The sequence below is a fragment of the Anabrus simplex genome, chromosome 1 (assembly GCF_040414725.1).
Source record: "Anabrus simplex isolate iqAnaSimp1 chromosome 1, ASM4041472v1, whole genome shotgun sequence".
NCBI lineage: Eukaryota > Metazoa > Arthropoda > Insecta > Orthoptera > Tettigoniidae > Anabrus > Anabrus simplex.
Window position 1 is genome coordinate 826,169,384 of NC_090265.1, and position 23,727 is coordinate 826,193,110.

General features: G+C 43.2%; 1 protein-coding gene across 1 annotated transcript in view; it reads left to right on the top strand.

Moving 5' to 3' along the window:
- LOC136857175 (uncharacterized) overlaps positions 1–23,727 on the top strand; it is a 334,952-nt gene that overhangs the window by 229,246 nt on the left and 81,979 nt on the right. The window contains exon 3 of the mRNA XM_068224990.1: positions 7,811–7,876. Within this exon, the coding sequence (XP_068081091.1) occupies positions 7,811–7,876 (66 nt within the window). The remainder of the gene's footprint in view (positions 1–7,810; positions 7,877–23,727) is intronic.

A 23,727-nucleotide genomic window follows, 5' to 3' on the forward strand; every position in this document is an offset into this window, starting at 1 on the left:
GCCGCTTGTAGAGCCTCCCGTCTTCCTTCCAGAATGGCAATGTGACATTCGTCATGAATGTCGGTATTTCTAGTGTACCAATCAGCCCCTGTAATAAGGCGAAGTGCCCGGTTTTGGACGACTTGTACCTTGTACAGGTTGCTGTTGGCGGCAATGCCCTATACAGGAAAGGCATACTCGATCTCGAGTAGCGGCCTTATCATGGTGACAAACAGCAGGAGCTTGTTTTCTGTAGAGAGGTTATTATTAGCGTTAAGTAAAGGGAATAATTGTGATACCCTTCTGTGGGCGATGACCGAAATTTGGGATGCATGCTGGCGAAACGCCAGTCCTCGGTCTAGGGTTACGCCCAGGTACTTCGAGGTTGGGGACCATCTGATGACTTCGCCAAAGAAGTTTAGACCGCCCTCAAGTCTCGAAGTCCGCCTGGTGAAGAGAGTAGTGTGACTCTTAGTTACGTTGATTTTGATTCTCCGCTGTTCGAACCAAGGTTCGGGAGTGGAGAAGCTGTCCTGAAGGTAGGTTTCTATTCTGGGGGCCTGTCATGAGTCCACGGAGATTGCCGTGTCGTCAGCATATAAGTAGATTTTAGCCTTAGGGGGTTTAGGCATGTCGGAGATAAATAGTTTGAACAGACAGGGGGCAGTCACGCTGCCTTGGGGCACACCCGCCGTAATACTACGGGCGGATCGGCTCCATGGCTAAATGGCTGTCACAGGGGCCCCGGGTTCGATTCTTGGCAGGGTCGGGAAATTTAACCATCATTGGTTAATTTCGCTGGCACGGGGGCTGGGTGTATGTGTCGTCTTCATCATTTCCTGCTCCTCGCGACGCGCAGCGTCTACGGGCGTCAAATAAAAAGACTTGCACCTGGCGAGCCGAACATCCTCGGACACTCCCGGCACTAAAAACCATACGCCACTTCACTTCACTTCACTTCACTTCACTTCACTTCACTTCACTTAGTACGGGCGGATGACAGCGCCTTTTCACCGAAATTCGGAATTTTTGTCTGAGAGGTAGCTCGTAGTTTGAGCGGTCGAATGAGGTGGGAATCCGAAATCTTTCAATTTATAGATTAGTCCCTCATGCCAGACTTTATCGAAAGCTCTATAGATATCAAGAATACAAACTCCTCTGTATCTGTTGTTATTAACATTTTTGGTTATGTTTTCGGTCGAGTAGTTGGTGAGTCGTAGAGTGCTCTTTCCGGAAGCCAAACTGTTCATTTAGCTCCAGATTGAGGTCGTCTATATTCGGCTGGAGACGGGATAGGAGGATCATTTCGAATAGCTTCGAGATGATAGATAGGAGAGAAATGGGTCTGTAATTCTGTGGGAACGTCCGGTCAGATTGAGCTTTGGGGAGCATTATAACTTTCGCTGTTTTCCAGCAGACTGGTAAATGAGCGAAACGAAATATAGCATTAAATAACTTAGTGAGAAAGGTAAATAGCCTTTTTGGGTGGTGCTTTAGGAATACTGCTGAAATCCCATCCAGGCAGGGGCTTTTCCTGTTCTTGAGTCTTTTAATATGGGACATGACCTCAGCGGTAGAGACGAATTTGAATTCCACAGGCGGGTGGGGGTGGTCTATTTCCAGTAGATCTTCCTCCACCTCGTCTATGAAATCCTCATTCACAGGTTCAGCATTAGAAGAACACGTAGTTTCTAACGTGTCCGCCAGTGCTGCCTTTTACTCATCAGTGTAGGCTAACCCTCTCTGCCTGTGTAACGCGGGTATGCCTATCCTTTCGCCTGTAAATTTCCGTGCCATGCGGTAGACGTCAGCTGAGCTTAACTGGGATAGTTTAGACTGGAATGCAGCTCTACGGTGGTGTTTTGGGAGAATACGTAGGTTACGCTTGTGTCTGTTCCAGAGCGCCTTCATTCGAAGGTTCCTTGTGTTCATCCACAAGGCGCGAATCCGGTTCTTCAGCTTAATAACTTGGGAGTATCTCCGCAGGCAGCGAGGTAGTTTTAGGCTTCCTGGTAGAAGGTCCCACGACGGAAGTTTCAGCAGCATTCCCAATGGCCGTCGTAATTACTTCTGTTTGGAGGTCGATGTCCTCGGCTGAGTGAATGCTAGGATTGCCAGTGATAGTCTCGCCCAGTGCATTGCGATAGCGTTCCCAGTCTTATAGTGCACTGGTGTAGCGGGATAGTATCAGGGTCGTGCTGAGGGGCGGTGTCTAGTGTGAGGACGGATTTATGATCGGAATCTAGAAAGTCTTGAGTAGTAGGACATAGGAATAGGTTAAGGTTGCGAGAGAGGGAAGAATGTTCGGGTTGTAGGAGTAATAAGTGGGTTTATCAGTGGAGTGAGCTAATACATTGTTGTTATCGCAGTACGTGGCGAGAATACGGCCTTGTTGTGTAGTAAGACGGCTCTTCCCCCTGGTGTTCTTGCAGTTTAAACCTCCCGCGAAGATTACTCTTGGTCTGATTCGTAATATGGAGTCAAACTCGTCCGTGTTAAGCTCAGCATGAGGCGGTAGGTAGCACGATGCAACAGCTAAAAGTCCTCGAATGGTCTCTACCTCCACTTTAGTGGCCTCTAGGGCTGTAAGGCCACCTGGGGTTGGTAAGCGAGTGTGTTTTAGTGTATTTTTTAAAGTGAAAATGCACGTACCTCCGCCGGATCGATATCCGGGTCGGTCGTTTCTGTACAGAACGTAATTCTGAAGGTGTACATTTAAATGAGGTTTAAGTTGAGATTCCCTAACTACAGGTCTGCGTGGTGTGTGAGGGCTCGCCCACCAAATTGAGCTGTCTTGTGGAGGATGGAGTCTTCGTTCCAGAAAGACTAAGTAAACATTTCACAAACGTAGCCGTAAGACAAATTTAAGTGCTCAGCAATCTTTTTTTTTTTTTTGGTTTGTTTTATGCCCCCCTCTGAAACCCCAACCTACTGGAATTTTTAAAAGTTATAGCTAAGACCCAGAGGCATGACTTAACGATTAACGGGCCAAAACAATGTTTTGAAGTGATAAAGCGAATTAAAGCTACTTTTTTGGCGTGTGGCCTCCGGAGAGGCCAGGTGCAGGTCTTTTGATTTGACGACCGTAGGCGACCTGCGCGTTGTGATGAAATTATGATGAAGTCGGCACATACACCCAGTCCCTGTATCAGGGGAATTAACCAATTATGGTTACAATTCCTGACCCTACCGGAAATCGAATCCAGGACCCCTGTGACCAAAGGCCAGCACGCTAACCATTTACCCATGGAGCCGGACATTAAAGCGATAAGGTAAATTTAAAGCGAAATTTGTTTTTCGATAAGTGCGAAACTCTCAGCGAAATTCATAGAAATATTCGCTCCAGTGACAAACTGGTTAGCAGAAATAGAAGGCACAGTACTACTGAAAAGGTAAAATCCCAGGAGCATTTATTTTGAAAACTATGTTTATTGCAGTCATCTTTTTTGAATTAGAAAGTCTAGTTATCCATACTCCCACTTGCAGTGTCAATTGAAGGGATGACTGTTATTGCTAATACAGTACTGAAAATGAAAATCCACAGCCTGTTTCTAGTCATTCGACCGGGTCAGGAATGGAATGAATGAAGACCCATCTAGCGGCGAGGATAGGAATTGTGCCGGCTGTGAGAACCCTGTAGCACTCCTCTGGGGCAATGATTAATGACTGACAGATTATATGAAATGATATTGGAGAGTGTTGCTGGAATGAAAGATGTCAGGGAAAACCGGAGTACCCGGAGAGAAACCTGTCCCGCCTCCGATTTGTCCAGCACAAATCTTACATGGAGTGACCGGGATTTTAACCACGGGACCCAACGGTGAGAGGCCGACGCGCTGCCGCCTGAGCCACGGAGGCTTAATTGCTAACACTCCTCTTGCAAAATGTTTGTGCTTTGGTTGTGATCGAAATTGAAAAGCACGTGTGTCCAAATGATGTCAAGATGTCATTTGGAATTCTGAATTATATATTTCATCAAACGAATGTAATTCATTTCAGTCAGTCATGGGGAAAAAAAAGCGCATTTATCTTTCTGTTCCTTGATCATCCGTTGATACGGAGAGGTTTTATTCAAAGTACACTTTGATTATCAATGACCGGAGACAACTCATGAAAGTGAACTGCATTGTAACATGTGCTATGTTATCTTTCACAAAATAAAGGAGTATGAGGGCGTAGTCGCAATTACAAGGTAGGTCTAATTTACTAACACCGGGAGAGTTAACCGAGCGGTTAGGGTCGCGCAGTTGTGAGCTTGCATCCGGGAGATAGTGGGTTCGAACCCCACTGTCGGCAGCCCTGAAGATAGTTTTCCGTGGTTTCCTATTTTCACACCAGGAAAATGCTGGGGCTGTACCTTAATAAAGGACACGGCCGCTTCCTTCCCACTCCTAGGCCTTTCCTATCCCATCGTCGCCATAAGACCAATCTGTGTCGGTGCGACGCAAAGCAAATAGCGCTGGCCTTCTGGCCCCAACTTGACAAGTTCCATCCTGGCTCAGTCCCGTGGTATTTGAAGGTGCTCAAAAACGTCAGCCTCGTGTCGGTAGATTTACTGGAACGTAAAAGAACTCCTGCGGAACTAAATTCCGGCACCTCGGCGTCTGCGAAAACCGTAAAAGTAGTCAGTGGGACGTAAAGCAAAATAACATTAATTATTAATTAATTTACTAACCTTCATTAGGACTATTATAAAGAAATGATGAATGTTTATCAATAGCGGGCGGGTGTTGATGACCAAAATATCACCGAAAATGATCAATAAAATACTTTTAAAATCATGGGAAAATGCCAAAATTAAGTAAAAAAAAAAAGACTTTAAAATGTTTGACCAAACTGAATTCTGCCCTAGCGAGTTGGCCAATAGTTAAACCACAAGCCCACTGTCGGCAGGCCTGAAGATGGTTTTCCGTGGTTTCCCATTTTAGCAGCAGGAAAATGCTGGGGGCTCTGTACCTTAATAAGGCCATAGTCACTTCCTTCCCGCACCTAACCCTTTCGTATCTCATCGACGCCATAAGACTTATCTTTGTCGGTACGACGTAAAACAAATTTTAAAAAACTTAGCAGAAAACCAACTAAAGTGAATTCTGGTGACTGTAAAATTCCTGTTCCATTCACTGCACAGCACTTATTTTTACTGAAGCAATTATCTCCTGTCCGCCTCTGTGTAGTGGTTAGCGTGATTAAGGCCCTCGACACACGGAGCTACTCATTAGAAACGTGACTGGTTTGTAACCGGGGTCACAAACTGGTTGACGGACACAGTGCTCGCCCGTCCTGTTGACACATATTACCACTACAGTCTAAAATGGTCATAACTTCTGAACTATTCATGCAAATAATGTCCTGATAAGGTTGTTGTAATCCTTATAACATACTGGAGGAGGTCAAATAATTTATTTTGATGAGGAACTCGAAGATAATATCGAAATATTTATTTAATTTTAAGGAGTTATATTTTTTACCGCGGACTATAGCATAAAATCGCTTCTAGAGGGCAGCCGGTTGGAAATAGATATGTGCCATAGCGGACTTTTTTGGTATAGGTTTCTATGCTCTACATTTCGTCCACTTACACTTGGGGTCTATCGTTGATGGTTCACGCAGCGTAAGCCAAGAAAGCAAGTGACCGACCGACCGACCGACCGACATTTTTGTCTCTTTCTACGTATTTACTGTATATCGGATCACGGATACATATTTTTATAGTGGTTCACTACGTGAACAGTGTTCGTGTTGTCAGTATCTGAAGTAGAACCACTGTACTGATTAAAATGCAGTCAACATATTATGGAAACGTGTGTGGTGCTATAAATTGTTGGCACGTGAAAGAACTCCCGTGGGACAAAATTACGGCACCTCGAGTGTGAAAATGGTAAACTATGGAAAACCGTCTTCAGGATTACCGACAGTGGGATTCGAATCCAGTATCTCCCGGATGCAAGCTCACAGCTGCGCGACTCTAACCGCACGGCCAACTCGCCCGGTGGCGCCATTCGACAGCGAAATACAAATGTGAGAGAATGTGTGAGTGCTGAGGAAAGTGTGCTAATAACTCTCAGGTAAGAAAAGTGAATTTCATTTTTACAACAAAAAAAAAAATTAAAAGCTTAGAAAATAATTCTATGCTTTCTCCGTAATGTCCTTTCTTGCGTAATCCTTCAGCGTCCAATTGTACGGTACGGGGTGTATTTCATACTCCCACTAACTTTACGTTGAAAACTTGTTCGCTCGCCATCGTAAAAAGGCACTCGATCACTGGGAACTGAGAAACTAAACTCGCTGGTGACTGGCTCCGCGAGTCACCTGGAACTGATTACAAACTAGTTACTAACTGGTGGCTTTCCAGGAAATACACAGGAAGTGTCACTCCAGTACGCGGCCGGAAACTTCAGTTACCAATCAGTTACTAATGAGTAGCTCCGTGTGTAGATGGCCTAACTGCTACTCCCGGAGGTCCGGGTTCGATTCTCGGCTCTGCCACGAAATTTGAAAAGTGGTACGAGTGCTCGAACGGGGTCCACTCAGCCTCGGGATGTCAAATATGTAGAGGTGGGTTCGATTCCCACGTCAGCCATCCTCGAAGTGGTTTCCCGTGGTTTCCCACTTCTCCTCCAGTCAGCAAGGATGGTACCTAAACTCAAGGCCAAGGCCGCTTCCTTCCCTCTTCCTTGTCTATCCCTTTCAGTCTTCCCATCCGCCCCGGAAGGCCCCTGTTCAGCATAGCAGGTGAGGCTACCTGGGCGAGGTACTGGTCCTCCACCCATGTTGTATCCCCCGACCCGATGTCTCCAGACACTTCCCTTGAGGCGGTGGAGGTTGGATCTCTCGCTGAGTCCGAGGGAAAAACCAAGGTTAAGCAGATTAAGTAAGAAAGAAAGAAAGAAAGAAAGAAAGAAAGAAAGAAAGAAAGAAAGAAATTATCTCCTAATTTTCTTGGAAGTGTATGTAACATAGGCATTATTTAAATCCCTCCTGACCTAGTAACTATTGGTCAGTTTGTTCATGAAATTTATTTTGCAAATTTTAACCATATGTCACAAAAATGTAACATTTTATTTGTTAGTTGTCAGTTGTGGATATTCATAAGTCTTCCAATAAAGAATACATGCATAGATTTTAAAAAGTTCTAAAAATTCTTCAAAAGCTTTCTTGAAAGGTGAAGTAATGACTGATCAGCTAAAAAGCGGCAAAAATGCGAAAAAATACAAAATAAAAACGCGTAATTATCCTTCATTATATCGTGGAATGAATTTCTATACTACTGAGCAACGTTCTAATTCAAAGGGAGAAAAGATGACACTTCAACAATATCCGCCTCTAACTATCAATATTATTTTTTTATGAATAATTTCAGAAAATGTTTGAAGTGAAATTCAAGCGATAGAGCAAGTTCTGTTTCGCGCAATAACGCGGGTCTTTCGCGAAATCCTACTTTTCTTTCCAATATTTCATCAACTATAGAAGAAATGATTCTGTTTACAAAGTCATATAACATTTGTTAATATTTAATTTGGCGAAAAAATCATGCCTCTAAACCCTACGTGCCTTTGTGGCATTTGAGTTTAGGATAAACTGAACCCGGTATAAGCTGTTATTTGTCCTATCCGATATAAAAACTATATGTCAGGTTAAATCTAAAAGTACAGACGGAAAGACGATTTTTTTAAATACATATTATATTAAGTGTATTATTTCCACTGATTAAAGCTATTACAGTAAACCCTTTGTAATAAGTCTTGCATGCTACGTGTTTTGAATTGACACTGATATGGTTTTGAATTGACACTGATATGGACGTACTTTTTTCTCCAACACATCACTGCAGGCACAGTTGGAGCCTTCTGGTCGGAAGATGACTGTGGTGTGGACACCTTTTCTCCTCCAACTCCAGGTAATGTGAATTTTACAACTTACTAGCTTTATCATCTGCATGCACCGGAACATAGTGAAGTAGTACCTCTTGTGTGGCTTGTGATACTTACTTAGTATTCTTAACTTGCAGAGTTCTTGTGCTTAAAATTTTGGTAGTGGAGATTTTGTATTTAAATTTGTGCAATTTATTAGCAAAAGGACAATAATTATGAAGTAATAAGGCAATTTAAAGTTGCTGGATAGTTTTATGTGATAGATATACGTTTGTAATTCATCTTTATGAAGACCTCTAATAGAAAATGAATAATATTCTTTCGTTTCCTGCTCCCAGATTGACTTCAGAGACAAAATAATCCCCAATTTGTAGAGTGTCAGCATTTATCTGACAATCACTTGTTCCTTCCGATATTCCATAAAGTGGAGAAGGAATTATTCTTATCTGTTTACAAAATTATACAATACAGCATTTCTTAATATGCCATTTGGCTCTGTGTTTGTATACGAATTTGATAAATGCTACTCAACACAAACCCAGGAATGTGCAGGCTTGGCTCAGCCCGCAAGCAGCCAGTGCGCCTGCGGGCTGGCAATAACAACCGGTACTTCCTCGCTAAGATCTTGAATTCGTCGATTCACTGTCCATCTTGATTTACTGATTCATATTGTTTTATCAGATTTGGATGGAATTCTTCCGCCCCCATTTTTAAACAACTTTTGATCAAATCTCCATCTGATGAACTTCGTAATCGTTTTGCCAATTAAAGAGAAATGTAAGAGAGGCGGACGGCTGGCTCATTGTTTATGGTATTCAAATTTCATTGTCCTGAAGGTAAACATAGTGACGTAAACTTACCCTTACTTCAAATAATTCTTATATATGGAAATTTCAGGTTTCAGATTTATTTATTTATTTATTTATTTATTTATTTATTTATTTATTTATTTATTTATTTATTTATTTATTTATTTATTTATTTATTTGTTTACAATGTGCTAGTAATGCACAACAGAATGGCATCGTCGTAGTTAGTGCGTATTCAAGCTTTGAACCATATTTAATAGGGTAATATGATAAGGCATAAACTAATCATAATTAGGGCCCGGATGTTTTTATGACATGTATTTTATTTCTTTATAGTATTTCCATGGAAAATACAAGTTAAGCATGATTTTATCTACGGTGACTGAAATTATGCATTTTTCACGGGTCATTTAAGTCATATTTTGGCTCTTTTAACGTTTTTTGTCATTTCCGGTAATTTTTCATATTATGGCCACATTTCCCCGTGAATTTTCGTGTTTTTTGTAATTTTTTTCATTTTCGCGTATGTACTTTCAGTTGTCTCAGGGATTGATTTTTCACATCTCTTAATTGTTGTCCATAATTTCTTACAGTTATCTTTTATAGAAATATATATTTATGTGACTTAGGGGGGGGGGGTAAGCTGTATAGAAAGAGACAAATGCGTGTAAAGCGACAGAATAGTGAGCCTCAATTGAACTCTAATGATTTGACGTATCTCAAGTATGGCCCGATAACATCCTGCGAAGTTGAGCGGTCTTCCTCCCGTTACAAGGCAATGTTGCGTGAAAATAGAAAATTTCTGTGTAGAGTTGAGAATTACCTCTGGAATGAGTAATTAAATAAATTCAAAACACATCCGGGCCCTAATCATAATCATAAACTCTGGGATATGTGAATATTATACCTACCTCTTGGTTGATTATTTCCTCTTTTAGTCTCTTTATTAGTGCTAGACGATCTTCATCGTTGTATTGATCGTAATCCTTGCTATGATAAACGATATAGCGTCATTTTAGATTAAATTCCGTCAGTTTGTTCAAGGTCTTATGACAAATTAAACATTTTGCCAACCCTTGAGCGCACATAGGCTAAACAAGTACAATGCTTTCCACTCATTTCGAAACGACAACGAATTCGGGAGTCTCCGCTTTGAATCTTCCGCAATAAGCACTATTATGTTAACTGAGACTAACTAAGCCCCCATACACGATCCCACACCGCCACTTTCCCATCCCATCGTCGCCATAAGGCATATCTATGTCGGTGCGACTTAAAGCTCATTGTAAAATATGAGATGTGTCTGTTTTTTTGTTTGCTCCGAATAAGCTCGAAAACTTCTAGAAATACGTAAATATATGCATTGTTAAATATTATTATTATTATTATTATTATTATTGTTATTATTCTTGATTATATGCAGTCGTATCAGCACACACTTTATTAAAACATAACCGGTTTTCGGACACTAAGGTCCATCATCAGTGTTAAAATTTAAATTTAATTTCACATGAGTGTGTCGTCAAAATGAGTTAAAATGAGTTTGAATTGTAGCCCTGTTGACATCAACTGTAAAATAAGAAAAAAGAAAACAAGTGTAAAATTATGAAATTAATACATATAAACTTATAATGTTGTTGTAAAAGGTATGGACATACCATAGGTAAGGCTGGCTTTTCCTCGTGCTCAGGCTCTTGGTCGAGTACTAACAAACGTTCAGCTTTAACTACTGAACCGCGCTGCAAGCACATGATGTTACGTCACCTCACCGTTTCGTTGGAAGCACCTGATGTTACGTCAACTCAAGAGTGTAAACAAGATGTTGCTTGCGACTGTTTCATTTAAAACTTTATCTGGTTCCCTTGTCTGCGCCAAAAATATCTCAATGTTTTCACGTGTATTTAATTCAAATCCATAATTACCTTTAAAAATTAACTTCATGTCCTTTTCGATCCCTAAAAAGCTGTGGTTATTGTTGTAAATGTGTTCCGCAAAAGCTGAATATTTGTTGTACTTTCGTTGTTAGTTTATATTTTTATAAGTTAACCTGTGGCTAGTTGCACAGTTCTATTCTGTATTTAACACGTGCATTTGTTGAGGTTATCGTCAAAAACTGATGAATTTGTTGGTTATGAAATCTCATATTTATCAGCAATGACGTGTTATGTCTTAAATACTGGAATTATTAGCACGAGCTTAGTCAAAGTTTGTTCAATTGCATTAGGTATGCATGTTTATTAAACACTCAGTGGTATAAAAGGGTGATATGCCGCAGATGAAGGTAACTATGACAACGCAGGGTACTTCGTAATTACTGCTTTCGCCGCTTAAATGTCAGACTCCAGCTCTCTTGGCCCAACTATAGGTGTTACTGGTAGCCTAAGTTTTATAGAATATCTTTGAGGGACCCAGTTTTGTTCCTTGCAGGCGGGCCCATATTATATTCGTCACGGCGCTGGTGTTAACGAATAACGAACACACTTCGTGGTAGTAATCCTGTTCAAAGCATCTTCTTTGCACTAAAATTAAGTCATTCCACATTGTATTTATTTGGACGTAATCACGGACAGACCACGTTCTACGATATTACTGTAAACACCAAACCATGTTGTGCTGGGTGTGCGGATATTTCCTACCACGGATATTCCGTACCACTTTTTTTTTGAGGACATTTCGTACCACCTAGGTCGTTATCTACCTGCGAACGGTTTTCCCATCCTCAAATATTTACACCAGGACAATCCGTACCACTTGATGTCTTAGTAGAATTCCATCTGCACGCCAGCGGGCGTAATAAACCCGACAGGCACACTTTAGAAATCAGAAACAAAAATAATTTACAACATTTGCTGAAGAAAACTTCTATATTATTTTAATAATTGTCCTTTAAACTATACTTATCAGTTACGTATAATAAAGTTGATTTTGTTAAGTATAAATCATGAAACAATACAATAGAAATACACATCGTGTTCGGGTGCAACGTGCCTGACGAGCATAAGGATGGATAATATTACTATTATTGTGAATATTTATAAACTACTGCATTATTTCATTATCAAGTAAGTAAAATAAAACATTCTGATGAACTGGCCGACATGTGCTTGATAGTGTTGGCTACTGAATGCATGATTCGAAGCAGTGTATCGATGCATTCAAGTGTCCGAGTGAATCGATTCACAGGAACGGCGAGCTCACGGCACACGATTCAGCTTACTCCTAGTGGACAGTGCTGAGTGGCGCACTCACTGGACGTTGACGGGGAGCCGAGCTTCCGCTGTAGCGAGACAATGAATCATGGCACATCGAAAGAATCGTGAACGAGCGCGGCTCAGTGAGACACAAGATACACACGGCTCCTTATCGGCTCACTGGACACTGGCTGAGAGCCGAGCTTCCGCTGCAGCGAGACAGTGAGCCATGGCACACCGAAAGAATCGTATGCTATAATGGACTCTCGAGCTCAGCTCATTTGAAAATAATACCCATTTGCATTCACTGTCCTCTTCTTACAGGGAGGTTTAAATAATAGATGGATTTATTTGCAGTGTTAAAAAGGTAGTCACAACATAATTCTGAAGTAGCTAGTAAGTAGGTAGGCTATTAGGTTATACTATTTATTAGTTTAATGAATCTTATATTATAACTTAGTTGACATTTGACAATTAAACTCGACTCTAGCCTGCCCTATGACTATGAGTCATGGTCATGACCACTCAAAAGAACCTGTTTTATATTGGGAAGAACGGCTCAGTATTCTCTCAGTTCATATGTCACATCGTTGCACAAGACTTCAATCATATGTGGACAGACGCAATAACAGTATGTTGAATCAGAAAGCCAGCGGGCTACTGTACATCTCGGGTAGCCTATACAAAATATGACGATTAAAAAAAATCCTCAGCTGATAGAAAAATACTTTTATAAAAAGCCTGAGCGAGTTGTCGTGCGGTTAATATCGCGTGGCTATGCGCTTGCATTCTGGGGATGGTGGGTTCGAATCCCACCGTCGGCAGCCATTGAGATGGTTTTTCCGTAGTTTCCCCATTTTCACACCAGGAAATGTGGGACTGTACCGTAATTCAGGCCATGGCTGCTACCTTTCTAATCCTAACCTTTCCCACCCTGCGTCGCCGGAAACCTTCGATGTATTAGAGTAACTATCATTTTTTCTAAGAAAGGAGTTCATAGTATGAAGACCAGATGGCAGCTGCGAGCACTGAATGCTGTTGCTGCTGTCTTACCAGCACATACTACACAGATGCAGTAGGAGCGGTGACCAATGAGCCGTGAATCGGATCACTGTATCGATTCAGTAACGTGAACGGAATCAAATGAATCGAATGTCCCATCACTAGTGCTTGAAGGTCACGAGGAAACAGGGAACTACTGAAAGGTGGAAGTAGGTAGGTCCCCGCGACTGACGAATACGAGATAAAAATTAACACGTGTGCCAGTCAGATCAGTTACGCTCGATTGAAAATTAACACCAGTAGTGGTCACACCCTGCGGACGCTTCTGCCCCAGTAGCCAGTAGTGGACAATGAATACATGCAGTAGGATATCGTTTTTACTTCGCAATATTTCTCTTTCATTTCAAGTGGTACGGAATGTCCTCTCCTAAATATTTTAAAGTCATTAACTGACACTTCGCAGGTAATCAGCCGGTCAAGTGGTACGAAATGTCCTAGAACCGTTATGATGATGATGATGATGATGATGATGATGCTTGTTGTTTAAAGGGGCCAACATCGAGGTCATCGGGCCCTAATGGTACGAAATGAAATAACAAAAATTCAAATTCATACACTGACTAAAATAAAATAAAAAATGTCATGAAGAAGGAATGGATGGACATGAACCCTACAAAAAACAAAAACAGTGGATCAGACTCAAAAAGAAGGTAGTTAATTAGAGTATTACTGACCAAGGGACCATTTATAAAGCACAATGATGCTTGATGTCTGAAGGGGTGCTAAATTCACGCCTGAGGCCCCACAGAATGGTACATGTCGCGAGTAAAGTAGAACCGTGGTATTTGTCATTTTGGGGTGCTGATCAAAAGTAGCGAAGAATCACGGTGGTCCACACAAGATGGTACTACTCACAAGTATTGCAATTCGTACAGGGAACGCAGACCTATGGTGTTTCTCACACAGTGGCGCCACTCATAGCCAACGCAAACCGGTAAGGTTCCTTGGGTACCAATCACAAGCAACGCTGACCCACGGTGCCGCTCATATAGCGGTACAACTCACAGGCTACGCCCAGACCCGCGGTGTTGCTCACATGGGTATAACGCACGGGTACTGGAATCCACCAGGCCAGGCTTTTTACTGCAACTAATCACAAACCTATTTCGTACCAATTTAGTGATACTACTCGCAAGTACATGCAACCCATGGTGGTCCCCGCATGATGGTACGAATCAGAAGTAGGTTCATGGTCCTAATTCAATCATCCCTTGGTCGCCCCTTTTAGTCGCCTCTTACGACAGTCAGGGGATACCGCGGGTGTATTCTACATGTGCGTCCCCCACCCGCAGGGGGTAGTGTGTTTGGTCCGCGAGAAGTATTTTATTTCCCTCAAGTCCACCAGCAAGCCGGTTAGGACCCCCCTATCCACCACCTGAGACGCGCCACGTGGGAGTATCACCTCTCCCCCTGCTACGCCAGCGTAGTAGGTTCGTGGAGAACCGTTATGCTGCCATCTCTTGACTGTCCGGCTAGTTGTTTTCAGTGTTGCCAGTTGTCTAGGTTTCAGTTGAGCAACATTTACAGTTTTCCTTTTGACCATAGAGGATGTTTTTCGGTAACATCAGTTTGAGAGATCATCAGGTCTTTTCTACAACATTTTGATCTTCACGGTATCTACTTTCCCTTCAATATTTAAATTTGGGTGGGTCAGAGAGGTACGCATTTTTTTTTCTTTTTACAAGTGGCTTTACCTCACACCGACACAGATAGGTCTTACGGCGACGTTGGGACAAGAAATGGCTAGAAGAGGGGAGGAAGCGGCCGTGGTCTTATTTAAGGTACATCCTCGGCATTCGCCTTATGTGAAAATGGAAAACCACGGAAAAACATCTTCAGGACTGCCGACAGTGGGGTTCGAACCTACTACCTCCTGAATACTGGATACTGGCGTACGCAAAAGTGGACGTACTTCTGATGTACAGTGCATCCCGTGATCCTTTTTAGATTACTGTCGGCGGAAGCAGAGGGGGTCTCGACTCGAAGTGGCCACGGCTCATCCGTGGTCCAACAGTTCTGCATTCCGACCGACCAACCGAGCAGATGAGGAGTGGTCACGGGTCTACGCCTCTGGTTTCGGGAGGCGGAGAGGGGCTGGACCCCATTGTCGGCAGTCCTGAGAATGGTTTTCCCATTGGCGAATGCTGGGAACAAGACGTGGTCTACCACTAGACTTAGGTTACCGCTTTTCGATAGTTTGTTTAGTGAATGGCAAGTCCTAAGCGTTGTGAGCTGCACCCAATAGCCAACGGAGTAGCTTGGTGTGTTGTCAAGGCTGCTTCAAAAGCTATTGCTCTGGCTTCTGCTACTGCCGGCTTTGTGGCGAAATGCCTTTGGTCCGATGGGCCCAGTTCAATTCTCAGAATCAACACCCTTGAACTTTTTTTAATTCCTCTGGCTTTGGGACTGGGTGATTATCACGTTTCATTTTTTTGTTTTTGCTATTTGCTTTACGTCGCTTCGACACAGATAGGTCTTATGGCGACGATGCGATAGGAAAGGCCTAGGAATACCTTAATTAAGGTACAGCCCCGGCATTTGCCTGGTGTGAAAATGGGAAACCACGGAAAACCATATTCAGGGCTGCCGACAGTGGGGCTCGAACCCACTATCTCCCGATTACTGGATACTGGCCGACGGCAGCTAACATGTAGAATTTTACAGCATTACCAGCAGTCGTACTTATCATTCACTGGTTTAGTACCTTCCTCAGGAGATCAGTGGTGGTGTCCGACGCGTGATCACAGGTTCGATTCCAACCAGCCACAGAAAACACTAAACCTGAAAGACTGCATTTCATTTCAGCAGATCAACCTATAAAAAGAACAGTATATTATTCCTATAGCAGTAGCCTGCAGAGTCTTTCTACAAGGATGTAGACGCGAAAGGGAGTGAAATACCAGCACTCTGTTATCTGTAGAATTACGTCAGAAGTATGAGATGAGGAACGCACGTGTCAATTCAAAAACTTCCGGAGAATGTCGGGTCTTTGAGTCTCCTTCGTTAGCAATGGCGATCTGATGGACCGAAGCTAGCACATCTATTCCCCCGGTCGCCGGACATTCACCAGCATGCCGTGCGAGGTGTGGCGAGGGGAAAGGGGCGCAGTGCCCGGGCTGCAATATCTTTCTCCGATGCCTTGCACTCAGAAATACGAGCGACATTTTATCTCACTGCGTTCAAGTTTTGTAAATGGAACAATGTGTCAGATGCTTCCATTATAATGTGCTTTAGATTTCCATCGTTCTCATATGAGGTTAGGGCTTCACCAATAGCCGTGGTAGCCCTCAGTATACGCCACTGGGTTTTCTATTCTTCTGCACTAAGGTGAATGCCGGGGAAGTTCCTAGTATAGGCCACCTTCTCGGATGCAAATCTCCTGGCTTGAGAGACGGCGTCACCGTCTAGGAGGCCCGCCTCCCTCTTCAGGGGAGGAGTGAAAACAATTAATAGTAATATTGACTACCACCGAGTAGAGTGGGCTTTGAGCTTCAACAACGGCCAGTTTTACTAGCCTTGCAGCACTACACTCGGGAGGGGGAATTGCTGGTGTCCACCGTCGACTGTCCTGAGGATGTTTTTTGGTGGCTTTCCATTTTCCTGCACTAAGGCAAATGCCGGGAGAGATTCTTTAGTTTCATAGGCCACCGATACTCTCTCACCTCCTCCCCACCTTAATCGTAGAGCACAAACCCTAATTTAATAGTACATAAACACAAACCCTCGTAAAATTTACGACTATATATTTCCATGATGATAAAATGTAATTGCACACAAAATGTAATATAAGAAACATGTATTAACATGTAAATTATTTTACAGAGTGTTAACTCCTAGTTTTTCAAGTCCCTGGTGTCTCATTTACAGCAGTTAGTGCAAAGATTTACCCTATGTTCCTTGCGATACGCGCAGTGACATTCGTTGCAGTATGTTGTCTTTTCTTTTTTCTTTTTTTCCTAGGGGCTTTACGTCGCACCGACACAGATAGGTCTTATGGCGACGATGGGATAGGAAAGGCCTAGGAGTTGGAAGGAAGCGGCCGTGGCCTTAATTAAGGTACAGCCCCAGCATTTGCCTGGTGTGAAAATGGGAAACCACGGAAAACCATCTTGAGGGCTGCCGATAGTGGGATTCGAACCTACTATCTCCCGGATGCAAGCTTACAGCCACGCGCCTCTACGCGCACGGCCAACTCGCCCGGTGCAGTATGTTGTCGTCATTCGCCTTTTCTGAGCAGGAGAGATGTGACAAATAGTTCTCTTGGCAGTAATAACCAATCCTTTACGTTGGGTAGATGAACTGTCACTTAGAACACGCTGTATAATTTCTCGTAGATGTGTTTGTAAGCTCGGTTTTTCCAGTCTCTTCGCCATCCATGGCTTGGTGAGTTCTTCACTTAGACGTGTGAGCAAGTATTTTCTCGGCAACTTGCGGCCAAAATAACAGCACGCGTTACTTATCAGTATGTGTATGACAAGTTCTGTGGTTCTAAATACTTATTTCATTAAGAATAGTGCTGTAATGTAACTTTGTTACAGAACTTACCTTTCTAAGTTTAGCGTACGTAGTCATAAATCGTCGTAAATTTTACGACGCAACAATCTTTAATTTGAAATCAACAGACTCACTCTAACAATGCATGCACACTGACGAAGCTCGCGATATTGTAGGAAGCTACTGAGTAGGACAACAACGTGGCGCGAAAAGCCTAGCAGATAGAGCCGTGTTGCCAAGTATGCGTCGTAAAAATTACGAGGGTTTGTGTTCTAGGTTAAATAACGTCTACAAAATATTGTCCTTGGACCTAAGGGAGGGTGATGCCCTCTATGAGGCCCACTGTCCTCTTTAGGGACGGAATGAAAACTTGTGTAGTAGCTGTAGCATAGAAGATGCATACATATATCATCATGATAGACTCTTATGCCTTTCATCGTTCAGTCTGCAAATCTCTGTGAATTTACTAATCGCCGTCACAATCCTCTATATGTAACTAGTTCTATGGCCCCGTTTATTTATATACCTTTTAACTTTAAATCGTTAGAAACTGAGTCTACTCATTGTCTTGCTATCCCTATACTTCTCTTACCCTCCATGACAGTCCATTATTCTCCTGGGTAACCTATCTTCCTCCATTCGCCCCACATGAACCCACCACCGAAGCCGGTTTATGCATAAAGCTTCATCAAGCGAGTTCATTCCTAACTTGGCCTTTATCTCCTCATTCCGAGTGCTCTCCTGCCATTGTTCCCATCTGTTTGCATAAAAAAAATATTCTCGCTACTTTCATGTCGGTTCCTTCTAACTTATGAACAAGATATTCTGAGTCCACCCAGCGTTCACTTCCATAAAGCAAAGCTGATCTGAAAACAAACCGATGTAAAGATGGTTTCGTCTGGGAGCTGACGTCCTTCTTACAGAATACTTTCTGTTGATCGCAGCTGCGAGCTCAATACATTAGCTTTGCTATACCTTGATTCAGTCTCACTACCATCCTGGGAGAACACACATCGTAAATACTTGAAATGCTCTACCAATTCCAGCTTTGTATTCCCAACCTGACATTCTATTCTCTTAGGTTTCTCACCTACTGGCATCACTTTAGTCTTCAAAAGGCTAATTTTCATATCATATTCATTGCGTTTATTTCAAGTCCCAATATAATTATTAAACTGCACAATCTGCCATTAAGGCCAAGTCATCAGCATAGTCGAAACTGCTTACTACATTTCCACCTAACCGAATCCCTTCTTACCACTTTAAACATTTCGGTAGATGATGCTATGAACAGCAAAAGTGGAAGATTACAGCCTTGTCTAACCTCTGTATAAACCTTGAACCAAGAACTCGTTCTACCATCAATTCTCACTGCGGCCCAATTGTCAACATAAATGCATTTGATTGTTTTTAATAACGTCCCTTTAATCCCATAGTCCCCCAGTATGGCGAACATCTTTTCCCTCGATACTCAGTCATGTGCTTTCCCTAGATCTGCGAAGCATAAACATAACTGTCTATTCCTGTTGTAGCAGTTTTCAGTTACCTGGCACATACTGAAAATCTGATCCTGACAGCCCCTTTGTGGTCCGGAATCACACTGGTTTTCATGCAACTTCCTCTCAACCCTCTTCCAAAATGCCTTTGAGCACCTTGCCTAGTATACTGATCAACGAAATGCCTCGATAGTCGTTGCAGTCCTTCCTGTTCCCTTGATTATAGATCAGAGCAATTACTGCTTTTGTCCAATCAGAAGATACCTTACTAACATTCCATGCTAATCTTATCACTCTATGAAGCTATTTTAACCCCACCTGCTCAGTACGTTTCATCATTTCAGGTCAAATATCATCTACCCGTGGTGCTTGTTTTATGACAATGAGAGTTTATTTACCATGCTTGCCACATCATCAAACGCAGTTTCACCAACATCATTGTCCTCCTCGGTTGTTCGCGAAGTCATCAGAAAGATTTCCTTTTACTTTCGGAAGATTTTCAGAAGATCCCTTTCGCCTGTCCAGCGATTCCCTAGGATCTATTATGAGTTCACCTGATTTACCCAAAACACTACGTTTCCTTTTTCCCTCCCTTCCTAAGATTCTTTATTACTGTCCAGAAAGGTTTCCCTGGCGCTTGATCTAGCCTTTCCAGATTATTACTGAAATCGTCCCATGACTACTTCTTGGATTCAACAATTATCCGTTTTGATCTATTTCTTTCATCTATGTACAGTTCCCTGTCTGCATCAGTCCTTGCTTAGAGCCACTTCCGATAAGCCTTCTTTTTTTGTTTACAAGCTGCTCTCATTCATCATTCCATCAAGATGTCTGCTTAATACCATTTTTACACACAGTTGTTCCTAGGCATTCCCTTGCTGTTTCTACTGCAGCATCCCTGTAAGCCACCCGTTATCTTTTCATTCGCTTGCCAGCTGATGGAGCCGGCCCTGCGGTGTAGGGGTAGCGTGCCTGCCTCTCGCCCGGAGGCCCCGGGTTCGATTCCCGGCCAGGTCAGGGATTTTTCTCTCGACCTGAGGGCTGGTTCGAGGTCCACTCAGCCTACGTGATTAGAATTGAGGAGCTACCTGACGGTGAGATGGCGGCCCCGGTCTCGAAAGCCCAGAATAACGACCGAGAGGATGCGTTGTGCTGACCACACGACCCCTCGTAATCTGCAAGCCTTCGGACTGAGCAGCGGCCGCTGGGCAGGCCAAGGCCCTTTCAAGGGCGTTAAGTGCCGTGGGGTTTGGTTTGCCAGCTGATGGCACTGTTCGACATTTCTTTGGCGGTGGACTGCCCCTATGCTTCCATTGCATCGATTGTTGTTTCGTTTGTGGCTCATGGTAATGGAGCCATGTCTCATCACCAGTCACAAGCCTAGCCATGAAGCCGGCTGAATCTTGATCATGGCATTGCAAAAGTTTCGTCTGCAGGCAAGAGTCTAGGCACCCGCGTGGATGACACCTTCCCCAACTGTAAGTGGCCGTGCACGATCTGCTGCAGGGTGTTTCGGCTAATTCCCGTGGCTGCCTCTATTTCCGTAAATGGGAAGCATTTTTTTCTCTTGGATGGCCTGTTCGACCCGGGCAGTGTTGGCTACTGTTGTCACTTGTCACATTCCTTCCATAACTGGTTCCCTTGTCCACCGATGTGCGCCCTGTTTTCCAACCTTCCACCCAGTTGTAAACTGTTTTCCGTGACGGCGCATGTTTTCCACAGACTGCCACCAAGAGCTGATCAATTTCTGCAGTGGTCACGCCTTCTTCCCATAGGAACCAAGTCGTATAGCGCTGTCCCTGACGGTTGCTTTCCATGTTGTCTGCTCCTACGCTGACAGTGTAGTTATGAAATGGCTATGACGAGTGTATTCGTTGGCTCCTGTGCGTGTGCTGCTACCAACCGGTGGAACAGGACACTAGGTTACAAGTCACCACCTTCAAAAGTTAAATGTGAACCATACTCGGACGTACAAAAAATAAAATGTAAAACAATATAGTACGCCCCTCGTACAATAAAATAAGGAAGATTATAGGAAAGAAAATCAGGGAGGCTAAGGAATTTTGGACGATGGAGAGGTGTCAAGAAATCGAAGACCTACAAAGCAAATATGTGTTTAATTTGCGTAAGAAGGTAAAAGAAGTAACACATACGTTCGACTACTGAATACAGCAAATAGACTGACTGCCAGTGAAGAGGAAGCAGAGGAAGAATGGGTGAACTACGTGTAAGGTCTGTTTCGAGAATGGAACAAACCCAGTTTGAGTAAGTACAGAGCCCGGACCTGAAATTTTGATGAGTGAAGTGCAGAGGATTGTAACTTTATTAAAAAGTGAAAGAGCAGCAGGTCCAGACGATATTCACCCTGAAGTTCTAAACTTACCTGATGAAAACAGTGTTAGATTAAACCAAGTTTTGTCATTACATATACAGGACAGGATACATCCCACAACAAAGGCTTAACTAAGTTGTAATACCTATTCCTAAGAAGCCAATTGCCACTAGGTGTAGCCAGTACCGGCTCATTAGTTTCATGAGTCAACTTCTTAAATTGTTTGCAAAGATGATGCATTTCAGAATTCATATAAAAGTGCGAACTGGTCATAGGTGACGAACAATTTGGTTTCCGTAAGGACTTTGGGACACGTGAGGCCGTGTTCTGCCTAATGAAACTTTTTTTTGTAGAGACCAGTCTAAAGATGTATGTAACTGCTTCATTGATTATGCCCGAGTCCGAGCATTCGATTTAATCAAACATTCCGAACTCCTGCGAATTCTGAACACATTAGGTATAGATAGTGAAGATCTTACATTCGTCTGAAAGCTGTATGGACATCAAGAATTGGAAACTCCGAGACTCGCGCTACCAGGATCAAACAGGGAGTACGGCAAGGATGCGTATTATCTCCCCTGCTATTTAATATGTACTCTGAGTAGATCTTCTGAACTGATGGACATCAAGAATTGGAAACTCCGAGACTCGCGCTACCAGGATCAAACAGGGAGTACGGCAAGGATGCGTATTATCTCCCCTGCTGTTTAATATGTACTCTGAGTAGATCTTCTGAACTGATGGACATCAAGAATTGGAAACTCCGAGACTCGCGCTACCAGGATCAAACAGGGAGTACGACAAGGATGCGTATTATCTCCCCTGCTGTTTAATATGTACTCTGAGTAGATCTTCTGCTCTTCTAGAAGTGGAAGATACGAGTAAAAAGTAACGACATTTTCTTCAACAATCTGTAGTACGCAGATGACACTGTTATCTTCGCCGGCAGTACTAAAGGTCGCGGTGTCTGGTAGACAGAATTGTAGCAGAGGGGGATAATCTTGGCTTAAAAATTAACACCGACAAGACAAAGGTGATGGCTATTACCAGAACTCGTAACACGCACATTCTTATGGAAATTTATGTGGAGCAAGTTGAACAAGTGGCCGAGCTGAGTGACTCAGACGGTTGAAGCGCTGTCCTTCTGAGCCCAACTTGGTAGGTTCCACGTGGCTCAGTCCGCTGGTATTTGAAGGTCCTTACATACGTCAGCCTCGTATCGGTAGATTTACTGGCACGTAAAAAACTCCTGCGGGACAAAATTCCGGCATCTCGGCGTCTCCGGAAACCGTCAAAAGTAGATAATGGGACGTAAAAAGAATAACATTATTATTACTTGAATAAGTACGGTAGTTTAAGTACATACTTTGGCAGCTGGATTACTGAGGACTCGGACACAGATTTAAAGATCCGTGTACGAATAGAAATGGCTTCGTCAAATGCTGTGTATATTGAGTGCTTTCGAACGGCTCTGAAACATGGACTCTGAAATGTAACACCATTAATAAAATAAAAGCCTTTGAGATGTGGATGTTCCGAAGGATGTTACGGATCTCGTGGACTGACCACGTCTTCAATGCTGTCGTACTCAGGCGCATGAGAAGGGAACGAATGTTGATGTGTACAAACAAGAAAAGAAAGACAGCGCACCTTGGGCATATTACGAGGAATGATAAGTACAACCTGCTGAAAGTGATCATGCAGGGTAAAACTGATGGACGTAAAGGTCGCGGTCGACTGATGAACTTACGGGACTGGAGAAGACTAGATTCGAGTAGACTGATGAGGGCAGCCGAACATCGTGGGGACTTCGCTGTGATTGTGGCCGATCTTCAGTAATGGAGAAGTCACTGAAATGAAAATCCACAGCCTGTTTCCAGTCATTCCACCGGGTCAGGAATGGAATGAATGAAGCCCCCATCTAGCGGCGAGGATAGGAATTGTGCCGGCTGCTAAAGCCGGTCGCACTCCTCTAGGGCAATGATTAATGAATGACAGATGAAATCAAATGATATTGGAGAGTGTTGCTGGAATGAAATATGACAGGGAAAACAAGAATACCCGGAGAAAACCTGCCCCGCCTCCACTTTGTCCAGCACAAATATCACATGGAGTGACCGTGATTTGAACCACGGAACCCAGCGGTGAGAGGCCGGCGCGCTGTCGTTTGAGCCTCGGAGACTGGAGAAGTCACTATAAGAAGAATAATAATTGGAATAAGCAGAGCTACGATTTTGATGACATGTCATCTTTTAGACATGATATAGGCTTTTGGGCTTAATGGCGTGTCAAGAAAATAAGGTGAATTTCTTGAAGTTTCGAAGAGAACTTTGCTCTGCGTCATCAGAAGAATATCTGGACTGTCCACGAGAAAGGCTTCTCAAACAATGAGGTTTGAATTTAGACGTTATAATAGAAGTTGAAATGGTACGTTCGTTCGTCACCAGTTGGCTCCCCGGACGCGGTACAGCGCTAGCGTTCGAACCGGAAGTT